Source organism: Hyla sarda, chromosome 4 (genome assembly GCF_029499605.1).
Source record: "Hyla sarda isolate aHylSar1 chromosome 4, aHylSar1.hap1, whole genome shotgun sequence".
NCBI classification, from domain to species: Eukaryota; Metazoa; Chordata; class Amphibia; order Anura; family Hylidae; genus Hyla; species Hyla sarda.
The window spans coordinates 305,866,406-305,888,951 of NC_079192.1; the positions used below are offsets into that span (position 1 = coordinate 305,866,406).

Sequence of the window (22,546 nt, forward strand, 5' to 3'; positions counted from 1 at the left end):
ACACTTAAATGATCAAGGATTTGCTGACAAAGTCATCAACACTCTTTTGGCCTCCAGGAAACCAGCAACCATGAAGGTATATGCAAGGGTCTGGCACCTTTATTCAGGTTGGGGCTCGAGAAAAAACTTGAACCCATCAGAGACTGCTATGCTCTTACTTTTACTTCAGGAGTGGTTCGACAAGGGTCTCAAACCCAACACACTGAAAGTTCAGGTGACAGCCATTAATGCCGAGCTAAAGGGCCTTTTTTCAGGTTCAGCAATTGTTTCCAGGTTCTTTAGAGCTCTGAAGAAGCTTCGTCCACCTTACTGTCATCCTTTGCCGTCATTGGACCTTCCGCTGGTATTAAGAAAATTGTGCGGAGAACCTTTTGAACCTATGGAATCAATATCATTGAAGTTGCTTTCTCTCCAAACCGTTTTTCTAATAGCTATTACATCAGCCAGGCGCATTAGTGAATTACAAGCATTGTCCTGCAGGGAACCTATCTTAGATTATTACCCAATGTTGTAATTTTCAGGACAATGCCACGGTTTCTCCCCAAGGTTCCATCGTCTCAGAACATGAATCAAGAATTGATCTTACCAGTACTTTAGGAAGGACAAGAAAGGGATCTTCATCTCTTAGATGTCAGAAGAGCCGTACTAACATATCTAGAGAGGAGGGCATCCCTCAGAATATCAGAAGCCTTCTGCTATGAAGTAGAAGTTTCAACTTCTCCGCTAGGCCTCAGAGCTCATTCTACACACACAACAACAGCTTCATGGGCAGAGAAATGCTACATGGCAATAGATCAGATTTGCCAAGCAGCAACCTGGGCCTCGCCTAAAACATTCATAAAGCATTATCGGTTAGACATCTCTGCCTCTGAGGGATCGGCCTTTGGTACGAGTATAATTAGTGGAACTGGTGACCAATAGTTCCCTCTCTTCTTCCTTCTTTTTGGAATCGCTTTGCAAATCCCATTGTGTGCCACCGTAGGACGATCAGGAAGTGGGAAATTTGTCCTTACCTGAAATTACAATTTCTTGGAGTCCGTAGGCGGCACAACTTATATCCCACCCTAATAAATTCCTTATTGCTGCATACAATACAAGTGTACTCTATTTTATGGGAATTATATATCATAGGGTACAGCTGGGGCCGATCAGTTGATTGTTTAATTATTTAATTGATAACCTTGCTCTCTGCATTATATACACTTCTAGGTGGGTTCTTCTAATTCCGGGTCAGAAGAATCTTCAACCCATTGTGTGCCGCCTATGGACTCCAGGAAATGGAAATTTCAGGTAAGGACAAATTACATATGCATACTCATTTTAATACATCTATCTATATGTATGCATGTATATCCATATACGTGTGTGTATATATTTATATATATGAATATATATGTATATATGAATATATATATATATATATATATAGACTATTTTATTAAATTTATTAACATCGAGATATTTCTCTCTATCTATCTAGTTATATATTTCTATACATATATATTTTCACAAATTATAATTTTTTTTCTTTTCCTAGTTTTTATTTTAAAAATATGTTGCATTGCGACAAAATTAAATGTAATCTCTCAACTAGTCATCCTGCAAGGATTACTCGCAAGGAGGAAATTCATGCCTCTGCGGAAAGGTCTTCAGTACCTTGACAGGACCCTAGCTACCAGGATTCAATCTTCCGTCTCACAAGTCAGTATTAATCTGTTTGGTGTAAGCACCACAAGTCCCAGCAAGGCAACAGGGCTTCCAAGGGGTTACACTGCACTCTCTTACCTAAAGCTAGCTGTATGTGTATTACAATCTGCACCCAGCTCAGTAAAGACAGTTATCCGTAACCTGACGTCGGTGTGTTCATTTATTCCCCGTGTCTGGCCCAGGAGAAGCTGTCCCCAACCTCAGACCGTGTATAGGATAACGGTGCCATGGCGTCACAAAGTGATCAGATATTCTTACTAACACATCGTGGACACCACAGTAGAAAAACTTCCAATGCAGATCCGCATTCCACACAAAATAAGCACCAATTTCCAGGGATGTGGATTTGCTGAGTAAATTTATTGAGGAAATTCCTCGCTGAATTTTTTTCAGTGTGCATGGGCCCTCAGTGTGGTGAACAAGATCGCCAATCATCATTGCAGTGTAAATGTTGAAATAATAAATTATTCAATTGTTTCAGTAAAGTGGAGAATAGCCATTTGCATTTAAATTTTAATCCCTCCAAAATTCAATAACCCATTATATGGCCTGTATAGATAGGACTGAGAATAAAATGAAATAAAAAAAAAAAAACTAAAGCATGGAGGAATTCTGTACATTGTCCTTTTATTGAAAAACATTTGGAAGATTCGTAAAGTGCATACAGCTCTTTGTACACTAGTGGCACAATATGCAGAAAAGATGAGGGCTCTTTCACATTATATTATACTTTATAAACAGGAATCTTAGCACTTTCCCAGTCCTTCATCACGACTCAAGGGTCACCATATCCCTTGAGATTTTGACCTCATAAGAGATATTTCTTGAGACAGAAAACATATTCAAAATCATATACATCATGGATTTTATATAAACTGGTACAAGTTAAAGCAGATTTTCTACCATAGAAGGTGATGCCAAATTACTAGGACATGCCATTTTAGAGCAGTATTTTAAACATTGAAGACCCACTTTCTGAGATCCCAACTTCTCCTTAGAAAGAAAGGGCCAAACCGTAAGGTAGGCACTTTGGCTTCCTTATAGATGTATCTGGCATACCATCTCTCCCAGCCACCTACTATATATGGAACTAAAACAGAGACCCAGTCACGTCAACAGGGTGTTGATGCACTTTATTGCACAGAGGGTGACGGGGAGTGGTGCCATGCAGGGGATAAGCTAAAGAGACCTAGGTCCCTTTGTACTTCAGATCCAGGGAATCCCATAAACATCTGAAGCCCACTGATCAGACAATTATGGCATATCCTAGTGATATGGTATAACAATATGTAATGAGAATTCTCTGACAATGGTGTCAATAGTATATACAGCTGCCATTTTACTAAGACACATTGAAAAAATAAAAACAGCAACAATCTTTTCCAATACATTTTCAGAGGCATGTGAATTGTACAATAAAGAGATAAAACCATATATGTAGATGTCTCATACAGCACTTGACAAAAAAGTGAGACATGTCACCACGAAGGATTATCTTTATTTATTTCCTGATATAAATGGAGATTGGGTCAGTTTGTAGATGCCGTGTAAAATGACAATGCCATTATTTGTTAGGAGAATCTGTCATTGAATATGATATTTTCATCTCTATATCTGTCTATGGACAGGTTGCTCTTGCAATGATATTAGTATTGTTTGTTAAGAGTTGTATATAGATAAAGAAAACAATGAGGAACTACCCATTATGCCGCTTCCATCCTTCCACTTCTTATTTAAGTGACCATTTCCAGTAGACAAGTATAGTCGGTACATTCTGAGAACACTGTTAGACATTCACAGTAGACAGGCAATGTCCTGTATCCAGAGCACAGTCCTATTTCTTAGTACAGTTAATATTGATTTTTAGGTGTTCATCTCTCAAAATCCAGATTCACTTGCTTTGACCATTAAGGGTAGACATTTCCATGCCACAACTTGCGTCACTTGACTGTAATATGATAAGTTGATGGTTCAATGACTGTAGTTTAACAAAATGAAGTCTTTCTATATATATATATATATATATATATATATATATATATATATATATATATATATATATATCTTTTACATTTAGGCCAGTTCTAATGTGAGAACTGATTTTATACATCCAGAGGAATTAACATGACACCGAATCCACTTCTCATCCTGCCAGCCCAGTGTTTATTATTTCCTTTATCCATCTCTGTACTGTACTTTTACTCTGATAAGACACATGCATTTGACCAATGGCTTCATGTTCACCAGAACGATTCTCCATACGGAAGATAATTGTGCTTTAGGATTTCTTCATTTCCCACTCCTGAGATAGACAAAAAAGAACATTAGGATAACACTATATAGTTCAGTGAACAGTGATTTTAGTATATTGGTCCTTTTGATCACCAGACAATGCATTCAGAAAGTCTTTAGACCCTTTAACCTTTTTCACATTTTGTTATGTTGAGGCCGTGTGCTTATATAACAAAACAAAACAAAAAAAGCTTTTGCCACCGTTCTGCAATCAATACCTCATAATTACAAAGTAAAAACAACATTTTAGACATTTAAATGTTAAAAAAGAAAAAACTTAAATTTCATGGACAAGAGTGTTAAGACCCTTTGCTATGACACTTGAAATTCATCTCTGGCTCCTCCCATTTCCGCTGATCATCTCTGATATGTTTCTTTACCTTGATTGGAGTCACTTATGGTAAATTCAGCAGACATGAGTGGACATGATTTGGAAAGACACAGCCCTGTATATATAGGGTCTCACAGCTGACAATGTATATCAGAACAAAAACCAAAGAACCGCCTAGAGAGCTTAGAGGTAATGAGAAGGGTACAAAAAATTTCTGCTGCACTGAAAGTTCCCAAGAGCACAGTGGCCTCAGTAATCCTTAAATAGAAGAAGTTTGGAACAACCAAGTGTCTACCTTGCGCTGGCTGTCCCACCAAACTAATTAAAGAAGGGAGAAGGGCCTTGGTAAATTGTGACAAATTGTGACAAAGAACCCAATGGTGACTAAACGCTCCGACTATAATTAAACTCAAGATGACTTTTCTAGCCTCAATTTTAAGTGTCAAGTCTGGAAGAAACTTGTCATCAGCTGACCAATACCATCCCTACAGTGAAGCATGGTGGTGGCAGCATCATGCTGTGGGGTAATATTCAGTGCTTGGGACAGGGAGACTGGTTAGGCTTGAGGGAAAGCTAAATGGAGCAAAGTACAGATATATTCTTAATGAAAACCTGATCCAGAGTGCTGTGACCCTCAGACTGGGCCGAAGGTTAACTTTCAGACATTGACCTAAACCAGGGGTCAAGCCCTGGGGAAAAAAAGTGAGGGAACTCGCTCAATTTCCACTCAAGGGCTAGTTCTATAGGACTCCTGCTAATGGGAATGGTGTTCCTGTTGTGTAAAAAGTGCCGGAACTCAGTTCCCATGCATTCCTGCAGGACTTGAGCCCTGACCTAAACACACAGAAAAGACAACACAGTAGTGGCTTAGGGACAACTTTGAGTGGCCTAGCCAGAGCCCAGGAGCTAGAAAATGGCTGTCAGTCTACAGTCCACATCAAACCTGACAGAACTTGAGAGGATCTGCAGATAATAATGGCCGAAAATCCTCAATTCCATATGTGTAAACCTTGTGGCATCATACCCAGGAAGACTGAAGGCTGTCAAAGGTGCTTTAACTAAGTACTGAGTAAAGGGTCTGAATACTTATGTCAATAGAATATTTTAGTTTTTCCTTTTCAATAAATTAGGCAAAATTTGGAACATTCTAAATCATTGTCATTATGTGGTATTGTGTGCAGAATGATGGGGGAAAACCTTTTTTTATTTATTTATTTTAGCACAAGGGGCAACATAAAATGTGATAAAAGGGGAAAGGGTCTGAAAACAAAATTCACTCTACATTCTATAGTAAAACAATACTATCTCAATGAGTTCAGAACGTTACAGGAAAATCAAGTCAGGTGCATTGGTTTCTTTTTTCCATGACTTATATGCTTGGCTGCACTTACGTCCATTTGGTGCTAAGGGACATTCCAGGTTTTTTAGGGAACACTTCCTTATGTACCTCATAACTACATTGAAGGTTAAACATAACTTACCTTGGCCTTTTGGAGCACCTTCCCTTTGCTGGTTGTCACTATGGATGGGGACCTATGTTTCAACTCAGCCGCACTGTTGACAGGCACAGGACGATCACTTTCTTGTTGGGTTTTTGGTGGCTGCAGAAGTAAAAAAGTAAATGTTCATCACGTTGTCAGAATTCAGAAGTTGAGGTTTAGAATAGGAATGGGTTATTTATAGCAATAGTCGAAACAACTTACACTGTGGAGAACCTCTTAAGACCTATATTTTAGTAACTTATTTCAAAATATGCTGCATTGCTTCTAAACTTTCACTGTAGTGTGCTTTAGGCACTGTGAAATAGGAGTCTGGCATATTCATGTGCTGTGTGATCCCCCCCAAACACCCTATACAAACCAATGGCTTCTCCCTATACAAACCAATGGCTTTCCAACTATAGCTCTCCAGTAATTCATCCTAAAGCATCCCCTTATGTATTTGTGACTGTCTACCATTGTGATCCATGAAATCATATTGAATACAATATAATAGACAGTAGCAAATAATTTTTATGGTGGTACCTACTGTTGCATGTATGCTACGTCTTCCCCTTTTGGTTATCCTTTATGAAGTGTAACACTAAAAATACTTACTGTATTTTCTGCTTTTCCTGTCACTGACAACCCCAGTGATGGACCTCCAGCTAGTGACTTCTTCAGATTTTCCTTCACTTCTGTAAGTTGCAGCTCCAAATCTACACGGCCCTTTTCGTTGTCCTTACACTGTTCTTCTAATAAGGTCAACCTTTTTTCTAGGTCCTGCTGCTGCTTCCCTGAACACAAAGAGTGAATGTAAGTAAAATATATGTCTTTACAGAGAAGACAAATGGTAACGCAAGGCAATTCGAGACACGAGTCAACGTACAGCATGTCTAGGGAAGGGGTACCCAGTGAGAGGATGGACCTCTCGAGGAGGGAGACACGGATACAACAGAATAGCTGAACACTGGCCAGATGTGGCAGTATTATATTTAGGGGCACAGTGTCTGAAAATATGCAGGTCATACTGGGGACTGTAGATTTATATACTCCACACTGCTCATTTTACCATTTGACATAATATAAGGGTAATAATAATGTTCTGTATCAAGCAGTGTCGTGTTCTAGTATGGAAGTGCAGCCACTAGGTGTGAACCAGGCCTTGGCATTTAACTCGGACCTTCCCCTAATGACAGATCTGGACGAGTGAATCCTTACTAAAACTAGTTGAGTACTCTTGGTCTAGACCTTTAGAATGGTTTTATAAAGGTCACTAACTGTATGGTTTTATAAAGGTCACTAATATTATCCTTCTGTAGTGTGCTTCTATTGCGAATACGACATGTTTACACTATAGCAATGCCCATGTGGAGTTTAAATAGAACCAATGGCAGAAGTGCACAGCTGAGACTATCAGGTCAGCACACCGATTAGCCTTATTCTCCTCAGCATGTGACCTGAATATAAAATAATCCATTCACGTGCACTGCCAATAGAACAATACATTTTTAGCACTAGTATGGGTTCCTTTGACTCAAGAAATAAAAGCAGAGGAAAGTTATGCATATTTTAACATACTGTGGATCTTTTGTAACAAATACAATTGGGATATATACAAATAAAGCCTCGTGTCACATTTTACTTATTTTACCTGTGCTATTTTTTAACAATTCCTTCAGCTCTCTTCTTTCTTTCCTCAGTGCTACCAGCTTGTTTCTGATCACTTCTTTCTCCTTTTCCAGACGTTCTTTCTCTTTCACGAACTTACGTGCGTCCTCCTCTGCTCTGGTTTTACCATATTTATACTGGTTGGCATCTATAAAAGAGATAACTTATATAGGGCTGCATTTACCATAGAGGCAAGCAATGACACATTGATGGTTATTCTTTTATCATGAAGTATTTTTGTTACTTGCTCTTTATGCTGCCTTTTCTCCCCATAGCAATTATGGTGGAGATGGTTGTGGGTAATGAAGCCAGGAGTGTGTTGAGTAAGGGCCTGTTCACATTGGAATCTCTGCTTTAAGTTATTTTAGCGGAATTGTGCTTGTAAAATCAACACTACCTGGAATCTGTGCATATTTTACATGGAATTTAAATGAGGATTGTCAGTTTCAAAAACTTTTTATATATTGTACATCCTGGCAAAACATTAATCTTTCTAATATACTTCATAAGAAACTTTTATTTCCCTTATATGGAAATCATGGCTTATAAAATCATGGCTTTGTCCAAGCTGAAGCACAGGCACAGACAAAGTCCAGTAAGTGAGGGTGGGCTAGCACTCCTCTGTGCTCTCTCCTGTCTGATAGTACTCCTCTGTGCTCTCTCCTGTCTGATAGCACTCCTCTGTGCTCTCTCCTTTCTGATAGTACTCCTCTCTGCTCTCTCCTGTCTGATAGGACTCCTCTGCTTTCTCCTGTCCTTATCATACAGGAGAGAGCACAGAGGAATACTATCAGACAGGAGAGAGCACAGAGAAGTCTTATCAGACAGGAGAGAGCACAGTGGAATACTATCAGACAGGAGAGGGTGCAGATGAGCACTATCAGACATAATACTAACAGTGATACATATACAATATCTCCTATCTATGCATTACCTGAAAGTTAATGTATGGTGGTCTAACTGTTTCATTAATTTATGCTTAGTTAATATTACTATTAATTATCTAATTATTATTTAATTATTTAGTTAATTCCTATATACATTTCCTGTCAGAATATATATTAATTTATATTAATTCATTATTAACTTATTGTGTGGTGATTAATTATAATTAATTTATTTCAGTTTTATTAATATTTATTAATTTATATTTCATAGATATTTATTTGACATTATTTACATATACATATATATACATATATATATATATATATATATATATATATATATATATACATATATATATATATATATATATATATATATATATATATATATATATATATATATATTTTTTAAGCAAAAACACAAAAAAAGACACAAATACCTGTTACGCCTAGCGCTCCGGGTCCCCGCTCCTCCCCGGAGCGCGTACGGCGTCTCTCTCTCCGCAGCGCCCCGGTCGGTCCCGCTGAGCGGGAGCGCTGCACTGTCATGGCAGTCGGGGATGCGATTCGCACAGCGGGACGCGCCCGCTCGCGAATCGCATCCCAGGTCACTTACCCGTTCCCGTCCCCTGCTGTCATGTGCTGGCGCGCGCGGCTCCGCTCTCTAGGGCGCGCGCGCGCCAGCTCCCTGAGACTTAAAGGGCCAGTGCACCAATGATTGGTGCCTGGCCCAATTAGCTTAATTGGCTTCCATCTGCTCCCTGCCTTTATCTGACCTCCTCCCATGCACTTCCTTGCCGGATCTTGTTGCCTTGTGCCAGTGAAAGCATTTTGTGTGTCCAAAGCCTGTGTACCAGTACTACTGCTATCCACCCTGACTACGAACCTTGCCGCCTGCCCCCGACCTTCTGCTACGTCCGACCTTGCTTCTGTCTACTCCCTTGTACCGCGCCTATCTTCAGCAGCCAGAGAGGTTGAGCCGTTGCTAGTGGATACGACCTGGTCACTACCGCCGCAGCAAGTCCATCCCGCTTTGCGGCGGGCTCTGGTGAAAACCAGTAGTGACTTAGAACCGGTCCACTAGCACGGTCCACGCCAATCCCTCTCTGGCACAGAGGATCCACCTCCTGCCAGCCGGCATCGTGACAGTAGATCCGGCCATGGATCCCGCTGAAGTTCCTCTGCCTGTTGTTGCCGACCTCCCCACACTGGTCGCCCAGCAAGCCCGACAGATTGCCCAACAAGATCACCAGCTGTCGTACTTGACCACCATGACTCAGCAACTCCAGTCGCAGCTACAGCAGATTCAGTCTCAGCTACAGCAGCAGCAACCATCTCCTCCGCCAGCTCCTGCACCTCTTCCGCAGCGAGTGGCCACTCCTAGCCTCCGCCTGTCCTTGCCGGACAAATTTAATGGGGACTCTAAGTTTTGCCGTGGCTTTCTTTCGCAATGTTCCCTGCATTTGGAGATGATGTCGGATCAGTTTCCTACTGAAAGGTCTAAGGTGGCTTTCGTAGTCAGCCTTCTGTCTGGAAAAGCCCTGTCATGGGCCACACCGCTCTGGGACCGCAATGACCCCGTCACTGCCTCTGTACACTCTTTCTTCTCGGAAATTCGAAGTGTCTTTGAGGAACCTGCCCGAGCCTCTTCTGCTGAGACTGCCCTGTTGAACCTGGTCCAGGGTAATTCTTCCGTTGGCGAGTACGCCATACAATTCCGTACTCTTGCTTCTGAACTTTCCTGGAATAATGAGGCCCTCTGCGCGACCTTTAAAAAAGGCCTATCCAGCAACATTAAAGATGTTCTGGCCGCACGAGATACTCCTACCAACCTGCATGAACTCATTCATCTAGCCACTCGCATTGACATGCGTTTTTCTGAGAGGCATCAAGAGCTCCGCCAGGAAAAAGACTTAGATCTCTGGACACCTCTCCCACAGTCTCCATTGCAATCTGCGCCTAGGCCTCCCGCCGAGGAGGCCATGCAAGTGGATCGGTCTCGCCTGACCCTGGAAGAGAGGAATCACCGTAAGGAAGAGAATCTTTGTCTGTACTGTGCCAGTACCGAGCATTTCTTGGTGGATTGCCCTATCCGTCCTCCACGCCTGGGAAACGTACGCACGCACCCAGCTCACGTGGGTGTGGCGTCTCTTGGCTCTAAGTCTGCTTCTCCACGTCTCACGGTGCCTGTACGGATTTCTTCTTCAGCCAGCTCTTCCCTCTCAGCCGTGGCCTGCCTGGACTCTGGTGCCTCTGGGAATTTTATTCGGGAGTCCTTGGTGAATAAATTCCGCATCCCGGTGACCCGTCTTGTCAAGCCACTCCACATTTCCGCGGTCAACGGAGCCAGGTTGGATTGCACCGTGCGTTTCCGCACGAAGCCCCTCCTAATGTGCATCGGACCTCATCATGAGAAAATTGAGTTTTTGGTCCTCCCCAATTGCACTTCTGAAGTTCTCCTTGGACTACCCTGGCTTCTACACCATTCCCCAACCCTGGATTGGTCCACAGGGGAGATCAAGAGCTGGGGTACCTCTTGCTTCAAGGACTGCCTTAAACCGGTTACCAGTACTCCCTGCCGTGACCCTGTGGTTCCTCCTGTATCCGGTCTCCCTAAGGTCGTTATGGACTCTGCCCGCCTTAAGAAGTGCCTCTCCCCCCCTCCCAGTCCAGTCAGGCAAGCCTCGGTGCCTCCTCATGGCCCTCGTCCTGGTGTCACACTGCCCCGTGCCAGGCCTCGCCCTCTGCCCTCCCTCCCCATTCCCACTCCTGCTGTACTGCCTGCCGTTGAGGAATCCCTCCATCCTTTCCCGGTGTCCTCATCCCAGGGGAGGCAGTTACCGGACAAAGAGAAGGGGAGACCTAAGGGGGGGGGTACTGTTACGCCTAGCGCTCCGGGTCCCCGCTCCTCCCCGGAGCGCGTACGGCGTCTCTCTCCGCAGCGCCCCGGTCGGTCCCGCTGACCGGGAGCGCTGCACTGTCATGGCCGTCGGGGATGCGATTCGCACAGCGGGACGCGCCCGCTCGCGAATCGCATCCCAGGTCACTTACCCGTTCCCGTCCCCTGCTGTCATGTGCTGGCGCGCGCGGCTCCTCTCTCTAGGGCGCGCGCGCGCCAGCTCCCTGAGACTTAAAGGGCCAGTGCACCAATGATTGGTGCCTGGCCCAATTAGCTTAATTGGCTTCCATCTGCTCCCTGCCTTTATCTGACCTCCTCCCATGCACTTCCTTGCCGGATCTTGTTGCCTTGTGCCAGTGAAAGCGTTTTGTGTGTCCAAAGCCTGTGTACCAGTACTACTGCTATCCACCCTGACTACGAACCTTGCCGCCTGCCCCCGACCTTCTGCTACGTCCGACCTTGCTTCTGTCTACTCCCTTGTACCGCGCCTATCTTCAGCAGCCAGAGAGGTTGAGCCGTTGCTAGTGGATACGACCTGGTCACTACCGCCGCAGCAAGTCCATCCCGCTTTGCGGCGGGCTCTGGTGAAAACCAGTAGTGACTTAGAACCGGTCCACTAGCACGGTCCACGCCAATCCCTCTCTGGCACAGAGGTTCCACCTCCTGCCAGCCGGCATCGTGACAATACCTAATACACGGCTGCACACTGCTGTGGCAAATACAAAGTATACAAAAAGGAAGGTTGGAGCAGCACTCTTGGTCAAAAAATGGAGGCACTTAGCGCACTTTTTGATCAAAACGTGTCCCCCATCCACCACGCAGAGGTTGTCTCTTGTCGGATGGGACCCTAACATGCTTAATCCACTCACCTCTGCTGGGCATATGGCCTCTGACTGGGTGACATGCAGGATCCACTATCAATTTAAAAACCTCCTGTCAAACAGGGAGTGGTGCGGGGCTACAGAGGGTGCCACTCCCCCTAACTTGCAAAGCAAAAGCACAAAAAAGAAAAATGGCCTGCACAACTACTTAATACACGGGTGCACACTGCTGTGGCAAATACAAAGTATACAAAAAGGAATCATGTTGGGGGGTCCCATCCGATAAGAGGCCACCTCCGCGTGGTAGATCGGGGACATGTTTTGATCAAAAAGTGCGCTAAACGCATACATTTTTTGATCACGAGTGCTGCTTCAACCTTCCTTTTTGTATGCATATTTTTACATTTATTTCATTTATCTACATTAATTTTCCTATACTATCTTCATATATATATTTTCATTATGGCTAGTGAAAAAGCCAACAAGATGGCAGATCCTCAGTCTTATGAACTTGTGGAAGAGGGTCTCCTACAGTCAATGGTTGACCAGTTTATCAGCAAGTCTGTCCAGATGGCGGTTCGGTCCGCCATGTCCTCCATACAAGACACTATCACCGAATCTATAGCTTTGGCTATGTCTCAATCTAACCCCCATGTTTCTCCTAATAAAGGTCCATCTACACCGTCTGACCTATTCTGGCCAGCCGAGGATTCAACCTCTCACATGGCGCAAGGTTTGAAGTTGTAAAAATCATCCCAAAAAAGACACTTCAATATTACCGATCCTGATAGATTAAAAATTCACAAAATTTTTTAACATATTGAGGATCATTTTGGACAGCGCAGGAACCCTTTATCTTGATTCGGGTAACATCAAACACCAGAGATTGGGTGAGTTGGTTCCTCACCCTCAAGTAGCTAAATACGAGAATCTATGGGGTCAAAAAGCCTCTTGCTAAAGTGGCCAGGAGCAAGATAAAATCCGAATGCCCTAGACCTATGCCACTCTGTGCATGGAACGTAAAAGGTTAATCTTAATGAAGCTGGACCCGCAACTTGTTCATTTAGCCTCCACTGTCTCTCCTTCTTCAATGGAAGTATTTCTCTTTGGTGACTCCTTTATCAATGAGATAAATAAATATGTAGGGCTTTTCTCCTCACCTGATAAAGCCCAAACATCACTAAAAAAGGTTTTTCATAGTCGTGTTTTTTCCAGGGCCAACAATCCCATGACTCTCAATCCTTTAGAGCCCCTCCTCCATTCAGACCAATTAGGTCCTCTCTACCCACCACCTCCAATCCATCAACCCCCTTTTTCCCCACAAGAGGACATCCATGGAAAGCCAGAGGTCACAGACCCTCTGCAGGTAAGCAATATTCTTACATTTTCTTCTCAAATACCATTTTATCCCCGTTTGGGCTACGATCACTTCAGACTCATGGATTCTGAACACTGTGATGGGATACCAAATAGAATTTCTATCCCCTCTGGTACAGATACAAAGTCCACATCCAATATTTTTTTCTCAAAAAGATCGAGGTCTCATTCAAAAAGAAATTACGGAACTATGTTCCAAAGGCGCAATAGTACAAGTCCCATTAAATTCACCAGGTTTTCAAAGCAACCTATTTTTGGTGAAAAGAAGGACGGTGGTCACAGACCAGTTATACATTTGAGAAACCTCAACAATTTTATACTCTACCGCCATTTCAAGATGGAAGGTATACACTTATTGAAAGATCTGTTGTTACAAGGCAATTGGTTAGCCAAGATAGACCTCAAAGAGGCCTACCTCACGGTGTCTATGCACCCCATGTCACAACCATACCTCCAATTTTTATGGAAGGATCAAAAATGGCAATTTACCAGCCTTCGACCTATCTTCAACCCCATGGTATTTTACAAAACTAATAAAACAAGCAGTAGCAATCTTGAGGACTTGAGGAGTGTGTCTCATAATTTATCAAGACAACATCCTTATTATGGCCCAATCTTACCATATAATACAACTCCACATACATTGGACTCTAACCCTTCTCTCGAATCTAGGGTTCCTGATCAATTATGAAAAATCTATCCTAACACCTTCAAAGGAATTAGAGTTCTTAGTCTTTCTGGTCAACACTCAGTCATCCATTCTAAGTCTACCTCCCCAAAAAGGGAGGTTAATTCGGAAGGAGATGCGTTTTGAACAAACAATTAATATCTCTAAGGACGATTGCCCACATAGTGGGCCTACTCTCAGCCTCTATTCAGGCCATTTTCCAGCTCCTCTCCACTACAGAGCTCTTCAGCGTCTAAAAGCACAAAACCTCAGGAACAGATTAACCTTCTTAGACAAGATCACTTTTACTCCGGAAACAAGAGAGGAAGTTTTATGGTGGTTACACCATATTCATGCTTGGAATGGAAAAACTATTTTTCATACCATTTCGGATCTCATAACAGAATAAGATGCCGTCTCGGTTGGGGTGCTTGTTGTGGTCCACTTTCCTCAGGCAAGAAGTGGTCCGCAGAAGAATCCACTCTCCATATCAACTGTCTGGAGCTCTTAGCATGGTCTTTCGCTCTGAAGAGTTTTGCGAAGGATAGATTTCATTGTTGTATCCTCCTTTGCATGGACAATATTTCCACGGTTCAATATGTGAATCAATTAGGAGGTACCAAATCAGAAATATTAGCCAATATAGCCAACATTTTTTGGCCTTTCTGCTTGGACAAGAACATCATTCTGAAGTTAGAATACTTACCAGGACTCTCCAACTCAGTAGCAGACTGGAACTCCCACTTCTTAGCAGATTCCAGCGATTGGAGACTAGATCCTTAGATTTTTTTCTCAAATCAATCAACTTTGGGGCCCTCTTCAATTAGATATTTTTGAATCACCTCTCAACCGCCAGCTTCCTCTTTATTTCAGCTGGTGTCCCGATCCGGAGTCTCAAAGAGTGGATGCCCTCCTACAATTTTGGCCTCCGGGACCACTTTATGCATTTCCCCCATTCGCATTGATTCTGAGAGTCTTACTCCTTACCAAGTTACAGAAATCAACCATAGTTCTGATAACCCCATTATGGCCAACTCAGACATGGTTTACTCAAGCTCTAGAGATGTCTATAGACTTCCCATGAATTCTCCAATTTCATAATTCCATTCTTCCAGATCCTTCGGGGAATCCTCATCCTCTCATAATGTCAGGTCTTCTATCTCTGATAGTCTGGCACATATAGGGCCAACAGAATTTGATATCCAAATTTCACAATCAGCTAGAGATATACTTACAGATGCATGGGCCCCAGGTACCAGATCTGCTTACAGATCAGCCTGGAAAATATGGTTTGATTGGTGCATACAACGGGCTCTGGATCCCGTACAAGCATCTATAGCTCATGTCATCAACTTTTTATCTGAATCTTTTGTCAAAGGAAAAGCTTATCGTACCATTAATGTATACCGTTCCGCCATATCCTTCTACCATACTCCAATTCAAGCATTACCCGTAGGAAAACATCCTATGATATGCAAATTAATGAAAGTTATAAAGTTTAGAAGACCTCCATTGCCCAAATACCATTCTACTTGGGATGTAACGTTGGTACTTGATCTAATTAATTCTTGGGGAGAAAATGAGCATCTCCCTCTTAAATTACTCTCTTTTAAACTTACCATGTTACTATGCCTTATTTCTCTTAAGAGAGTATCCAATGTTCGAGCTCTGGACATATCTCAAAGACAATTTACCCCGCAAGGAGTCATATTCCAAATTCACAGACACACCAAGACAAATATTCGATCAGTCTTATCCTCATCAGGAAAATCTTTGTGTAGTTTAAAAGCATACGGACTTAGAACTCAACCTCTTAGAAATGATTCATCTTCTCAACTTCTCATTTATTTTTGTAAGCCTCACCTTCTGGTTTCTTCTCCCACTTTAGCAAGATCTATTTTTGGTGCTCACTCAACTAGAAGCGCACCAAAGTTAGTCAATCAGGAGGATCTTTGGCTGATATCCTTAAAGTGGCCAATTGGTCTTCTGAATCAACTTTTAAGACGTTTTATTTTAGACCTGATCCACATGTTTGCATGACTTAATTTTAATGAATGTTATATTATAACTCTATTTAAAGAATACATTTTGAACATGCATAATGTGAAGCCTCTGGTCTTGTAATAAAATTGGGGATTTTCCAACCTTTATAGACAGAAAATATATATTTTATTAAAGACAGGAGGGGAACATTATTCCACCCTTATTTACCCATCCCCTTCACTGTATAAGAACTTTATCCTTTCCGGATCATCTTCATCTCCTACTGGATCCTAGACCAGCTTTTCAGCTGCTTACCAGCATAGAGTTTTTCTTCATATACGTTTGAAAGACATGATTCATTTTTCTTCAATGTTCTTCAATCTACTAGCTTAGTTACTGTTGTTTACCATTAGTGACTTTTTCTTCAGTTTCTCCTATTACGTATGGATACTACAGCAAAGAAAGAGGAATGGTTTTACCTGAGTGACTGTTATATCTAATTGGACGTACCATTGTGGGTTCTACGTTGGACTTATTGTATGTTTCAACTTTTTTCTTTAAGTGCCTATTAACTCTTTGTTTACTGCTACTAATTTAAGTAAAGAAAGAAATGCATAATGTTCGCCTCCTGTCTTTAATAAAATCTATATTTTCCATCACTAAAGGTAGGAAAATCACCAATTTCACTGTAGAATTTTGTCAAAAGAAAAAAATGTGTTCATTTTTTTGGCAGAATCCAGACTGCGAGATTTCTGCCATATGAACTGTGCAGTGAAATGCCATTGATATCGGTGAGAGACTGATGCAAGCAGAATCCACCCAGACTTTCCTCTTTCCATAGTGCGATTAACCACTTAGTGAATGTACACTAAAAATACATATAGAAGAACCACTTGGGATGTCCATAGTACTAAATCAGTTTACTAAGCTGTCTCTCCAAAGAACATGATCAATTCCCTAAGCTATAAACTGATTATATAACAATAATGTTTTTTAGAAAAATTCAGTGCAGTAAAAAAAACGCAGCAAAACACATTGACGCTTTATAGTACAGTGCTTACTTGAAGCATGGCGTTTGACTTTAACTTCAGGATCCAACCTGCGTGATTTCTCACTACAAGAGGAGGCATGGCGCTTCACTTGTGTTCCTCCTTGTGTGCGTTTTGGATCTTCAATCTAAAAATAGTGCATGAGATAAAGAACATTGGCTCCCACTACTGGTCACTATAGAGAATACAATCAACTAAAAAATAATTGTGCAAGGTATTCAATAGAAAACAATGTACTGTATTAAGACTCAACAACTCGGCCCAGTGTATACCTTTTCATAAGCTACATCATCATAGACTCGGGAGTCACTGCTGCCACTGTGTGAGGATTTTGCCCACCTGAAAAAAAAAGGATCAGAATATAGTTAGTTTTACAAATACAATAGTCATACACTTTTAGCATACACCTTTTTTATTTGTATTTCTCCCTTCAACTCACATGAAAGAATGACGGACGGCAGTCACTATGTTGGCTATTGTTTCCACATCTACATAATCATAGTGCAGGGCCTCGGGCCTGGTTTTGGATCCTGTTTGAGCAAGTAGTAGACCCAGCCATCGACCCATTTCTTCAGAACTGCTGGCCTGTAAAAGCATAAATAGTAAAACATAAAACACTTACAGTACATGTAACGTATAGTATAATGGTATTGTAACAAACTCTATGGTGGGGAACAGTGTATGAAATTATTACAATGCTCTAGAATTTACATAGCTGGCAATGTATGTTTTAGTGAACGTTCTCATCTGTACATTATACATTTGATGGTTTTCAGACAGCTCTCCCCTCATCCCTCCATACACATGAACATTGGCTTGGCTGAGCATTCATATGTTCTATATAGAGAAAGGAGGTGTAAGGTGCTGCCTCCAAGAACAAAAGGATTGGGGACTTTTCTCCTCCAACATCATGTGTTGAAAGTGAGACAGGAGTCCCCCATATACGTTAGATAGTTGTCCAGTCCTGCTGAAATTGGTGGTCTCATCTGACTATTGTCTAGTGAGTATAGGGGCCTTTACACTGCAACCCTAATGCAGAATGGCAAAAGGTGGCCTGAAATCCCATATGCCATTCATTCATAATACTGGTATTTTCATATGTGGCAGAGCGTTTTGGGTGCCCTCAGGTACCTAAGGCCTAGTGTGACTGTTATCTTTGCACTTGCTATAGCTTTGCCTTGCAGTGGCAAATACATCTGGGTAGGTACCAGGAAATCCCAAAAAATGTAGGACCTTACAGAGACATTGTCGCAAGGTTTAAAGGGGTCGGCACGCACCCCATGCACTGTTTATGGGAGCACCGGAGATACATTTCTTCATTTTTGAGATCGCATATGGGGGGTCTCAGTTATCCCTACCTCCACAGTCACACATTTATCGCCTATCCTGTGATCCCTATTTACATATAGAATGAGATCTATCTATTATGGCTGCTGGGGATGGGTGAAGCTGCCTGGGACCACAATGATGACTCGAAGCCCAGTTCCTGGCTGGTTTTATAACTGTAATTCCTGTCAAATGCTGCAGAGTGAATGATCCACCATTGTACTAAGGGTGCCCGTTTATGTCTCTTGCTGCACATGGTTCAGGGAGAATGAAACTGATGACAAGATCCCTTTAGGAAATATATATTCACACAATGCGGTAAAATCACTTTTTTTTTTTATTGCTGCAGTTTTCACAAAAGGCAGTGTTTTAGGTGACTATATTCAGCACTGTGCATTGTTCATAGGAGACTGGAGCTGGGGAGACCTTTATTGTAATTCAGCACTGTGTATATAAACATCTTTTGTTATGAGGTTTATAGATATTATTACATTCTTATAAATGTTGTGTTATGTTTACTACAAATATTGCAATTAAAAATATAAAAGTACAAAATAGGAGCATACCTCTAACACAGAGATTTCTTGATTTTGACGTAATATTCGGAAAGCAAACGGATTCTGAGGCCCAAATCCTGGTGATACTTCGCAACCACGCAATGCAATAGAATTAACATGAGTCCGGAGATCATTGCGGTTCTTGTGAAAATAGAGGGTCTGTCCATTTAAGCGGCACCAGCGCTCCTTCCAGCACTGATTCACATATACGTTTAGGAAGCCTAGGGCAGAAAAAAGAAAATTTAAGAACCTGGAATGACATTTACATTTATCAGTTGCATATTTCATCATTTCTATGAACCAAAAGACAATATAAAATAGCCAATTCCCTAATCGTATTAAAATCATACAGCTGGACTGTATGGGTATGGGCACACGCAATGGAAATGCTGCAGATTCTTACCAGTGGTTAAAAAGCAGCATTTCTGCACCAAAATCTACAATATTTCCACTGTGTTTCTCCAAAACACCAAAATGCTGCGTATTCTTACAGCAGGTCAATTTCTACACGAGTAAATTTGAACAATGTTTGACACACAACAATATCAGACCTCTTAAAATTGAAAGAGACAATGGGGGAGATTTATCAAAACCTGCGCAGAGAAAAAGTTGTCAACTTGCCCAAAACAACCAGCTTTCTTATTTTATTTTTTTAAAAAGGCCTTTGAAAAATTAAAGAAACAATCTGATTGGTTGCAATGGGCAACTGGTTAACTTTTCCTCTGCACAGGTTTTGATAAATCTCTTCCAATATATTTTTAGAGTTTTATTTTCTCATTAAATTTTTCAAGTATTTTATAGACAATTTGAGCTGTTTTTCACTCACAAAGGCCCTGCGGTTCAGTTTCACCTTTTGTACATCTCCCGAATCTCTAATATGGATCTGCGTATACTTGCAGTCAACATTTAATAATACATTTAATATTCTAACTAATCTAGAGGTCTGATATTGTTTCTTGTTATCTTTTTCCCTAATTTTCTCCTATGGTATAGAAGGTTTATATCACGAGACCACGGTTAGATAAAATCTAAACATTGGCATACTATGTCATTCTATGTACAGGTCCATCATACACAAGTAGACAATAGATGTCCATTACATAAGATGTGATAAAATACAAGTCTGTACTGCTTATTGGTATACTGCCACTTACCGCAGCAGGGGACGTCTTCATCTGTAGAAGAGGTATGCTGCTCCTCGGGTGACTGCTTCTTTTTAGAGAAACTTATTATCCTTGTAATTTTCTTCCCTGCAGCTCGGCTCATAGAACCTTTCAGTTCTGCCAGGCCTGTCCTGCGACACTTTGCTGCAGACAACAATGAATGTTTGTTGTTAATGTTCTCTATAGGGAACACTGGGCATTAGTGGGCTCAGTCCCTCTATAATATAATTACCTATACACTGAAACATAATAACAATTGGCAACTTTGTATTTAAAATGAGCTCACACCTTTTATATAGTATATGACCTGTAAACGAGTATATTTCATAAATGGTAATAATAATAATAGAATAATTTAATTTTATGCATCCAAAATAAAGTAAACTTTGGAAAGGTTTAATATTAAAGAAAGGAAAAGAACACTCACCATTGTCCCTGTTCTCTTTCCCACTGCTTGGGGAGCTGTTTTCACCATTGGCAGCACTGTCTGAATCAGATGTTTTGTCATGAGATAGTCTCTGCCGACAAGTAAGGGGACAGGTTATTAACCTGTAATTGTCAATGTTTGTCACTACTGTATATTAAAGTGGTTTTCTGGTGTTATATTAAAGTGTTACTCCAGGGGTCAGGAGATGGTAGGAAAAAACAAACAAAAAAAATATATTTTCACCTCTCTGTGGGCCAGAAGTAAGTGGAGGGGTGAGTGTAAATTATTTCCACTACCTTCCCTTTCCCTTAAGCAATATTTTTACTAGCTCAGAAAACCTCTTTCAGTTTATTCAATGTATGACAAAAAGATATGCATCATCGTTGCTTTAAGATTATGAATTAGAGCTTTACATAAACCTGGAAAGTACTTTAGGCCCGTGTCTTACTAATTCAACCAGCTGCAATTTATAGCTGTCTTAAATAAGGTAAATACATCCTATGGTGCATGAAGACAAAAGAAGAAGCCCAGTGCTCCAGAAATCCATAAAATTCTTCCTTTATTGAGAATTAAACCGGGAATACACCCATCTGAATCAAGAAGATACAGTTTGACGTGTTTTGGTGGGTTACTCCTTAGTCATCAGCATCATACTTATAACTAAGGGGGTAACATAACAAAACACATTAAGCTGTACCCTTCTTGACATTTTCTGGTCTTCCTATTGGATCTGAACTTGTGCGCTCCTAGCTAGATATTCAAGTGGTGAGGTGACTATACCTGTTCTGTGTGTGGATTTAACCAAAAACTTTGGAGAATATAGAACAAGTCCCTATGTGCCCAAAAGCTGTTTACAGGATCACTACCCCCGTTTGTAAAGCATAAATGAGAATAGCCAATTAAACAAGGCCAGCTGGCAGGTATGAGGCTGGAACGTGATAAAAAGGGCGTTCTCACCTTGTCCAGGTCTAGTTTATGCCTTAGTGCTGGGGATGCCAATGGCTGCACTGTGTTTGGGTTGCTGGCCTCTCGGATGACCTATATTCAGACAGAAGTATATATAAATTACTGCATTCTGATCATAGGTTACTATATAAGTGTATCATAGCATACATAGTAATTTTCTTGCAACACTTGACGTAGTAATGCAGTATTTAAAAACAAATTTATAACAAGGTAAAGAATCAACAGAAACTGTAGCAGAAGAAAGCAATAAGTGTATGAAAAATCATACTGCCTAGACAAGGCAGACACTCTATAGGTATTAAAGCAGTGTTTCTCAAGCGCGATCCTCAAGCACCCCCAATAGGTCATGTTTTCTGGATTTCCTTAGTCTTTCACAGTTGATATAATTATGGTCAGTTATATCTGATCTGTGGTGATACCTGAAATCCTGATAACATGACCTGTTGGGGGTGCTTAAGGACCGCGCTTGAGAAACACTGTATTAGATAGAGTGGCGGTTACAGAAGGTACCCTAGTGTACAACACCAAATGGTCAGTGGACCACCACTATAAAATACATTTGGAATGAAGGGTAACAACAATAAACTAAACTAGAGAAATAAATAGGGGGTAGTGGAGAGAAAAAGGTAATCCATGAAGCACTTAGTCCAGTTTGCATAGGAATGGTGAGACAAATGGTTTTGGTGAAAACGCAGGTTGCAAGATCAGGAGGTTGTATCCACTCATTGGAGCCATGTTACCTAGTTTCAAACATCTGTCATGAATACTCATTTCCCAATTAGATATTTCTTGCATCCTAAACATCTGCCAAGTCTTTTTGATCCATTCAACACCATGTATCAACACCAATATTCTACTATTTGAACCACTGATATTTTAGGTAGTAAAAAAATAAAAACCTACAACCCACTACTCCAACCATTCATGAAATCACAAGGACCAAAT

At 41.3% G+C, this 22,546-nt stretch overlaps 1 protein-coding gene across 1 annotated transcript in view; it reads right to left on the reverse strand.

Annotated features, from left to right (window-relative positions):
- Positions 1-2,317: 2,317 nt before the first annotated feature.
- AFAP1L1 (actin filament associated protein 1 like 1) overlaps positions 2,318-22,546 on the reverse strand; it is an 85,977-nt gene continuing 65,748 nt past the window's right edge. The window contains exons 8-18 of the mRNA XM_056574779.1: positions 21,593-21,673; positions 20,636-20,726; positions 20,200-20,352; positions 19,055-19,266; positions 17,602-17,747; positions 17,435-17,501; positions 17,175-17,289; positions 7,463-7,627; positions 6,427-6,605; positions 5,812-5,931; positions 2,318-4,009 (exon numbers count right to left, since the gene is read on the reverse strand). Coding sequence (XP_056430754.1) covers positions 3,986-4,009; positions 5,812-5,931; positions 6,427-6,605; positions 7,463-7,627; positions 17,175-17,289; positions 17,435-17,501; positions 17,602-17,747; positions 19,055-19,266; positions 20,200-20,352; positions 20,636-20,726; positions 21,593-21,673 — 1,353 coding nt within the window. The 3' untranslated portion in view covers positions 2,318-3,985. The remainder of the gene's footprint in view (positions 4,010-5,811; positions 5,932-6,426; positions 6,606-7,462; positions 7,628-17,174; positions 17,290-17,434; positions 17,502-17,601; positions 17,748-19,054; positions 19,267-20,199; positions 20,353-20,635; positions 20,727-21,592; positions 21,674-22,546) is intronic.